Below are 9317 nucleotides of genomic sequence, written 5' to 3'. Positions count from 1 at the left end.
ACCGCCGCACGCATTGCTCGGTCAGGGAAGACCTAAATCTGACGCGCTATTGGCTGCCTGATTCCGCACCTGCCTTGCTATTGGCTGCTGCCGGAGGCGCGGTCGCGCTGCATTGTGCTAGTTCTCGTCGATATGCCCGACTTACGCTCAGCATGTGGCAGATGCATTAAATATATTTTATTAATTAATTGTTCATATAAAATGAGTTTTTATCCAGTGTTAATAATTAAAAAATCAGTAACTTCTATATATCTGAAATACTGCAGTTGACGGCTTAAGGTTCTAAGTACTGAAAATTGGTCAAACGGATTAGCAGGTGCTGTAATTCTTCTAAATTAATTCTGTATGTACAAAAATATTTAATTCATCGTATATTATGCATGGCTTCCTAAAGATTTGCTCACTGTTGTTATTTTTGTCAGCTCTTTCTATTTGATGTTATCTGTATCAGCGAATATATATACTAACAGGTCACTGAGCGATAACTAAACGGCGACAGAGGGTTCGCCGCTAACTGAACGATGACGAAACTGCATAGGACTTGGACGTTGACTTATCCCATTATACGAGGAAGACGATTAAAGACACAATTATCATATTAACCTCTCGCGAGATGATAATATCTTCTTTTCTTACATTTCTGCTATTTGCATTCAAGAATAAATACTTGTAATAAAACGAATGTTGTATTTATTCTACGTATTTATGATAGGATGCTAACCTATTCCCGTACATTATGAAAGAATATTCACGGACGCGTTGAGAGTAATAATGTTTCACAAAATAACAAAATTTCCGGGGCATATTACTTACGAGCAGAGTCGGTTCTATGGTGATTTAAATTCCAATGTAAGTGGACAGCGATACGCGGAAATTCAGCCTTTATTGCTTTGAGCACACATTTGTACATGAGATGAACGAACCTGTTCAGGATATTCATGATAAATAGCCTGCATTGACTCATCTCGAGGGTAAACATGCAGTGTATGCTGATAGAGGCCTGGGAACCTCCAGCAATTTGTGAATGAAAGCCCCTATCTGATGAATGAACGTACGCGGGCGGCTGATAGTACAACAATTACTACAGAAAACTAGCATCCAGTTGATGATGCTAATTAATTCTAATTTAATGATGCTATTGATTTATTTTCATAGATTTCACGGATATTTATACTTAAAGTTCGACAATACAAAAATTTTGCACTATCAATCGAATTATTTCCATTGCTTTTCTGTTATAAGAAGATGATAGTATGACGAACCAAATCTCGGCTATTTGAGATAAGATAATGCGAATAGAATTATTTTTCTTATCGTAAATGTTTAGGGCAATTTTCTTTCATTCGAAGATGGTAATTATTTCTTATTATTCCGCGTTTTTTGTCTACTCGTTTCCTTGGAAGTAATTAGAGTTACAGATGGGACATTTTCACAGACCGGTCACTGCAAGCGTGAATGCATGGGAAAACCCATCGAGAGTTAAGCGACGTTAATTATAGAATTATGGGATCATGCAGACAATAGTAATGATCTACAATAATGGAAGTGATGCTTCACCTAACAACATAGCTCATTACCTACCAAACGTTTCCGTCCCGTGTCGGGTTGGTAAGGTAACAGGATGCGTACGTTAACTACTAGACAAAATTTTCTGTGACCCGACGAATGCATGCGGTGACTAACACACTCTCTCTCGTGCAACGAGATAACAGGATTTCCCTGCTTTGAAAGATAATAACGAGCGTAGGAGATAGCAACGTATTTTTTCATTGACATTTAAGAGGTGCTGATATGCAACTATTTTTACCAGGTTCAGACTTCGGCGTGGGAATACGAGTTACCGGTCGGATGGTCCTGTTGATAAATGGAAAGAACGACCACCTTCACACAAGTGGCTTGGGGAAATCTTAATTTTATCTAATTTTCCTTAGTAGCAATTCAGTAATATGAGATATCCTGGATGGCGTGGGCGGCTGCAAGTGCATTTCCTATATTCGAAAAAACAATTCAATAATGCTCCAATGTTATCCATCGTCAGGATATTTAAAGGATACCTAAAGGAAATATATATTGTTATATATTTCCTAAAGGTATATTCAAAGGGAGTATTTCATACGACGAGCGGCGAGGAAGTATATAGAAAAGCTACCATAACTCCCTATTTGGTCCGTTATTCTCATGGCACTAAAGAAACAAATGGGTCAAATTGTCGAGATATTGGCACACTTTCTGCACGTAGCACTGATACGCCCCCATTTGCCGGACCAAACTTGAGCAGGATTACCCACTCAAGATCTACATCGCTATTCGGGAAAAATGTCACTAATTTTTCTAAGTGTAAAAGAAACCAATTTTACAATTATTGGCTGAAAAAAAAAATTTGACGAGCTCATTTAAAAATGTAAATAACAAACATACCCCTGTCGTGCACTCTAGAATTCATGCCTCCTTGATTATGTAAGAAAATCATACTCGTGTTCAGCTCCTGATTGCTTTTATTTCCTACGATATATGTTATACAGCTTCATTATATCCAATTAATATCAGCGGACGTCATTCTTTAAACAAATAACAGTATTTAAAGTTTTCCGTGAAAGTTATGAAGCCATTTTCCAACATGCTTTAAAAATTCCATCTTAAAACATGCCTGCAGCTTCATACGATCATACATGGTTGAACTAGTGCATCTTCAACCGTAATGCCCCCTGTCATGATACGCGTGCATTCCTCTACAGTGGCAAGGTTGTCTGTCATACCTGATAACACTTTTTCTCAGAACCCACTACCAGGCTAGACGTGTTCATTCCAAAAAGCACTCAGCGCGGCAGCACAATGTTTTTTTTTTCAAGATTTTGACCTCAGTGACTCCCAGTCGCAACCATACAGACGTCGCTTGCGATATAATGTTTCCACTGTTTTCATTCCACATTCAAATAGCCATGCTCTTTTTATGAATGATATAAAAATATTAAGTTTCGATGTTAGTTGAGCGAAAGAACTGCTGACCAGCGACTGGTGTGCCATTGACGACTGGCACTTGAAATTGCCCAAGTTTAAACTAAATTTACTTCGTGCCTTATGGGCAGAAATTGTAGAAAATAAACACAATATTTCCCGTGTAGTTCTGATCATGGTTGAACTAATTTGATGAGCTGTAGGAGGAACGGATACGTAACACAACGCTTCCTGTCACTCATTTTTTTTTTATAACATTGATGTAGGTAGGTAGTGAACTGAAGCAGCATTGTTATATAGATGCACGCGGTGATTATGTATTTTAAGCTCTCAAATGCTATAATCATTATCAAACAATTAGGGAGCACAAGAATTCACTAATCCAGTTATTGGCAATTTCTGCAAATATCATTTAAACGAGAAAGTGTCTTTTCCCACGTGGACGTGGCTTGCGCTTGGCGCCTGCGCGGTAGCAGCGGAACGCGTTTCAACCTGAAACATCGGCCAGCTTCTTGGGCTCACACTTTCACGGGACTCGCCTGGAAGTATATAGAAAAGTATTCGGACTTCGTCTTTAATTTAAAAACCACTGAAACTACCATGTCAGTAATTTTCTGTTGCCAATAATTTCTATTGTGATTTTCCAATGCCAAATAATACATCAGATAAGTTAAAAATCTCAATTATTCTCAGAGAACCCTCAGATATATTTCATGAATTATTCAGAATTTATTTGTGAATGATTTAAGCTAAGCCAATTACCATACTTGCAGATGCTTCGTCCAAAATTTTAATTTGTAAAATATTGGTTCGTCTGCAAGTTCTAATTTATAGAACTTTTCAAATTAAGGAAACGTTCAATGGGTATTTAAGTAAGCAGTATCTTCGGTCACCTTTGAGATAAATGAACGCTGCTTGCTTCATATGTCATTAATCCTTGAATCGAGTTCAAACGTTGGAAATTGTGTCAGTTCTGATTACAGTGGTACTAAACTTTACCCTTCCTCAGCACCTCAGAAGCGGTATTTTTAGCCATCCTCCTTTTACCCCCTCGCTCAAGGCCACACATTGTGCTTGACACTTGCATTAATCCCCCATATATTATAATCATTTTTTATTTACATCGTAACTGTAGTTCTATACATCAATCATGATTTTCACAAAATTTTCAAATATTAATTTTTTATTGGATATATTGGTTTGTTTCTTCAACCACAAACTCTCTAAAGTTACACGTCTATTGACATGTAGCAACTCCAGCAGCGAGCACGGCAGCGGGAACAAGGTAAGACATGTTTAACTGCAACGTTTTACTCTCAATCTCGATTTTTAGCTGCTATATATCATGTTTGTTGGCGTAACCTTTGTAGTTCATTCAAAATGATTTTATATGTTATCTGAAAGAAGAAGAAAGTTTGAGTTCATTCGGAATTTGCAAGCTGATGCAACAAGTTTTTCTAGAACATTCCCATTCATTGCTCCGGGAAGACAAATTGGCAATCGCTTGCAACTAAGCTACTTTATCTTCAAGATGCCCTCGGTCACTTGTTACAGGTAATGAACGTTTAATGTCATTATTTGTGATAATTTAATTTTTTCACCACTAAAAACTTATATAAAATGACCATTAATTTAAGTATTTGATATTTAATAGAAAAATTATTTTGTACAATAGTTTAAAAATAAAATTGAACATCCGTGTGTGCCTGAAATTTTCTCATATCCAATTTTGTTTAATAATTTGTATTGATTGGTAATTTGATCAAATTCTAGAACAATTGTTATCGTGATAAATGAAATGTGATTGTGGATTAGTTCTGCCACTTGCATTTTTGTAATACAGCTGCTCAACATGATGCAACCGGCATCGGCCGCCTCCATAAATTGAAACGTTTCAGATGGTGAGCTAGTCATAGTGCCTTCTGCCGTTGCGGTGTGCGCAGTGTGACAGTAGACTGCTCCGGGTCAGCTCTAGCTCACTCACTCTTGCTGATATACTAATCACGTTTTAAAGTGAAATTTCTTTGCGCTAATTAATCCATCCCTTGCAAATAACTGTACGAAAATGGCGAATGATCCAGCCACTGAACTCCTTCAGTGCCTCGGCCCGCAAATCAATCCGATGTTGAACAACATTTTTTCTATGCCAGAATTTCAGTCAATGTACAGAAAAGTTGAAGAAAAAATAAAACAAGATCCCAGAAAAGAAATACTTGAAGCTGTACTTGAATGTTCATACAATGATTCAGTTACTGAGGTGAATAATATAGTTAAAGATGAAGATGGATTCCAGAAGGGCTTAATGGCAAATGACGATTTTGATGAGGAATTCGTTTATAACAACCATGCCCCGATGGACGAAGTCAACAGCTGCTGCACCATGCCATACTTCCAGGCTGGATTTGATCAAAATATATCACTTGATCACTTGAAAATCTCTCATCGTCCGATATCGCCGGTAAGTTTAAACGGGAATATTTTTTTATCCTCAATCTCTAGAAAAAAATTGAAAAATTGCGTCCTAGGTAACTACAGATTATCGACTTCTAATTGTGTTGTGTTACCTGCCTGAAGTTAATCATGCACTCTCATATTATGCCACTATGACTATGTGAGTTCTGAGGTAACATGTCAAATTGTCCATCGTGTCTCGCAAGGCTTTATGATGAGAATAGTTTTATAATCATTTTGAATTTTGTCATATTGAAGTTTTGAATGGTCATGTTCTGTCACAATTTTCGCTGCATCTTAGGATCTTACCTTATTGATAGCTAATTCAATTTTCTATCCATATGAATTTGTGCTCAAAAATTTAACCTTAGCCATAATTGTTATCAAGAAATTAGGCAAATAAGATCAACCCAGATGCCTACAGCCTACGTAACGTTTTTGAAGGAAGTAAACCATTTCAGCCGGCAATAGGCAACGTTGTTACTTTATCGGAACGTTAATAACACATTGTTGCTTTGACTTTTGAAAAATTTCTAAGTCGATCGAATTATTAATTATCAAGTACATGATTTCATAAGGCTGAGCCTCTGAGGAACTGATGTCTCGAAATAAAATATGTCTTTTTACTTTTTGTAGTCGCGCTTCGTGCGAAATGGAATGAACTCTGTGCAATTTTTCATTAGAATATAAACAAATGTGTGAATTTTTAGGAATTTTACATAGATTACCTGGCCTTGACCTTTTGTAGGGCTAAATACGTAGGGGAGAATACGTAACTTCATTCGAACTTATTTATACTGGGCCCTACGTCAATCACCAAAATATCTCGAGGTGAGATTGATTTCATTTCAACATTTGCTAGTGCCATCAGCTTTCTTCTCAGGTTGGGGAAAGAAATATTTTCTATTTGAAATTAAATTATATTAGAAAATTTTTTTATGAGTAACTGCATTATAAGCACCACTTTTGCAGTTCAATATTAAACTCATGGTCCCATTTTTCGTTTTTCAGACTTCAACGTTTAGAGCGGCTTCTTCAGCAAGTCAAGTTGGTTCATCGTCATCGGCTGAACGCACTTCAGTTCGGCGACAGGCGAGGACGAAGAGATTTGGCGCGGGTACGACCCGAGTCCGTTCGAGCACGGAACCCAGCTCTAGCGGTCAACCCAGTTGGCAACACAACATTGGAACAAACACTGAGGAAGAAAATTCTGTCTTGTTCAACCAACCTCGTGAAAGCGTAGGCGGCTATAATGGTTTCGGCGACGTTTTTCGTGAAGCACACAATTGTCTCCTTGATGCAGAAACTTCGCACATACCCAGTAATACTATTCAGTTCAGAGTACCAAGTCCATCGCTGAGTCATAATTCACACCGTCACAACTCTGGAGAACCTCTTCATTATGATGACAGCGTATCAGATTCAACATATCCATACTCACCTTGTCAAAGCTCCATTACCGACATCGATGCTCTATCGCCCCGTCCCTCCTCTTCCTCATACTCGGAAGGATCTTTTATACAGAGTCCGTACATGAATGACTCATGCACTTCTCCAGACTCTAATCCATCGCCATCACCTTGCCTGCCGTTTGAGAACAAGATTGTGGTAAATTCAAGAGGTCAAAGTTATTCTCTCAGTCGCAGTGGACAACCGGGAGCATTTACGAAAAAGAAATCGCAGCGCATGTCTCTTGCCGGACTCACTGAGGCTGATAAGAAGAACAGGATTAGGGATCAAAACAACAGAGCTTCTCGTGAATACAGAGAAAGACGCAAGAGCAAAGACAATTTTTTACTGACGTCTATCAACGAACAGGAGCAAGTTTTACGTGAAAAAAAGGCCTCTCTTCAACAATTGCAAAATAAAATAACAATTCTGACACGTGTCTTCGAAGAGCGCCGAAAAAAAGGCTACTTCTATCCCGAATATGAAGCCAGGAGGGATGTTTTTTTACGGATAGACAAAATTTTGACTTCTATGTAAATATACCGCTAAGGTCTTAAAATGTTGAAGTATTTTTATGGAGATGTTGTATTTCTCTCAATTACGTGTTGTATGTTCAATAGACAAATTAGAATCATTCTATTTTATTAACGTTACACATGTCGTGAAGTGAAGGACTCATATTGTCGGAGTTGCTTTGATACATTCTACATTATAAGTCACTATGTAATTTTAATTATATTATTTTGGTTCAAACAACTTTTTTAAACAATGAGTATGCCCCACAATTTTATGTACGATTTTTTTAAATGTATAGGAAATTTTATTGCACAGTTATCTATAATTCAATAATTTTAAATTTGTCGTTACATTTGTTACTGAAGAGTAGATAAAACTAGGTATTATTTCAAAATTATTTAAAATGCCTTCGTTTTATATGAATTTTTGTTCATAATTTGTAATAGAAATTTAACTTCCCGTCGTGTGCCATGTATTCGCTCGTATGCGACTCATTCAAGATGAAAGCTTGTACTGATTCGAACAAAAAATAAACTTAAATTACAAAAAAAAAACTAGTGTATCTATGGGATTTTTACATTCAAAATATTTTCGTAGTATATCTTGAAAAAAAGTCCTGTTTTACTTTAATTTTGTTTACTCTTATACTTTGTAGTCTAAGTCGTTATTTAAGTTATAAAGCTTAAAACCTGTTAGCAGCAGCCTTGTAGCGTAGTTGAAAATCGTGTAAGATCTGTGCTTCGGTTAATATACCAGATGAATCCTGTCTTCCTCAATTCCTCCTACATGCGTATGTTGAATAAGTAAATTCGACACGTTAGATTACTCACGTTGAAGTAGGAAATCATTGCTTTCAAGACTTGAACCACTTGAAGGTTTCGTTCATTCGCCGCGTATCACTAACTATTAATTCTATCAGTTGCCATAGCGTGAACCATAATGCGGTTAGCTCGGCGACGCTTAAGTTAGGTAATCCATGAAGTTGGAGAATTACCGAACTCGGTCATCCCTAACTCCATCATCCCAAAGTAGTTGCTAATTTCGAGACTATATTAGGTGCAGGCAGGGTGGCCCAGTGGTTAAAGTTCAGAGTACCACGATTGGTGCAAAGAGCCCAAGTTCCAGTTATCAAGCAACAGGGATACTAGAGGCTACTCTTTTAAGTATGCTCGCAAGAGGCAGATGTCGACTCAGCGTACGTAGCAACTTATTTTCACAGCGAGTAATTAACTCATGGAATAGTCTGCCAGAATCGGTCGTCACAGCGCCATTTGTAAACAGCTTCAAGAGCAGGTTCCACAGTTTCTGGAGGGACAACCCGGCCCGGTACAGCTCTTCATGCTACGAGTGATGAGGCTTCAAACATCTTGGAACAGACACTGTGACGTGCGCGGTGCTGATAAAAATTGTTGTCGACCGATGAACAGGACCTTAAATCGTATTGTCAAAGTCAAAGAGAGGTGCGGGTTAGATCTCAGCTCTGTGCGCCAGTTTCTGGTCAGAATCGGCGAGGAGCAGAATTGGAGCAGGGAGTGGTGTGTTCGAGACAACATCGAGCTGTGAATGTTCTGCGATGTTAAGAATCGGCGACAGGCCTACGGCCTAATAAATGCTGAAACCGCTATTATTATTATTATTATTATTAAGTGAATTGAGGAAAGACTGGATCAAATACACAAATTTTACACGGAGTTCACATTATTCTAGTATCGCTTAGAAACTCGGCAATAAAAACTTTTAATTGTAAACATAATACACACGCACCAAAATAAAAATCATATCCTAAATTCGGAGGTGTTGCAAACAATGAATGGTTCAAACTTCACCGAACTACAGCCGACTAAACCGTGAATCGAGGAATTTTATTTATTATTCAAAGTAAAGTTCACAATTCAACAGCAAAATATAACTTTGGGAGTTTCATTTAATATTGATGCTCGTGTATC

The 9317-nt window shown here is 37.7% G+C and overlaps 1 protein-coding gene across 1 annotated transcript; it reads left to right on the top strand.

Moving 5' to 3' along the window:
* Positions 1-4880: 4880 nt before the first annotated feature.
* LOC108678140 lies at positions 4881-7935 on the top strand. The gene is made up of 2 exons (XM_018166487.2): positions 4881-5413; positions 6418-7935. The coding sequence occupies exons 1-2, from the start codon at positions 5021-5023 to the stop codon at positions 7390-7392; spliced, it is 1368 nt and encodes a 455-aa protein (XP_018021976.1). The 5' UTR covers positions 4881-5020; the 3' UTR covers positions 7393-7935.
* Positions 7936-9317: the final 1382 nt, after the last annotated feature.

The sequence above is a fragment of the Hyalella azteca genome, unplaced genomic scaffold (assembly GCF_000764305.2).
Source record: "Hyalella azteca isolate HAZT.00-mixed unplaced genomic scaffold, Hazt_2.0.2 contig15826, whole genome shotgun sequence".
In the NCBI taxonomy this organism is placed as follows: Eukaryota; Metazoa; Arthropoda; class Malacostraca; order Amphipoda; family Hyalellidae; genus Hyalella; species Hyalella azteca.
The sequence above is the reverse complement of the archived record's forward strand: the minus strand, read 5'-3'. Positions and strand labels throughout refer to the sequence as shown.

Coding starts and splice junctions, on each gene's coding strand:
- LOC108678140 (XM_018166487.2), top strand. CDS start 5,021: ATGGCGAATGATCCAGCCACTGAACTCCTTCAGTGCCTCGGCCCGCAA. Junction 5,414..6,417: donor CTCATCGTCCGATATCGCCG/GTAAGTTTAAAC, acceptor TTCGTTTTTCAG/ACTTCAACGTTTAGAGCGGC.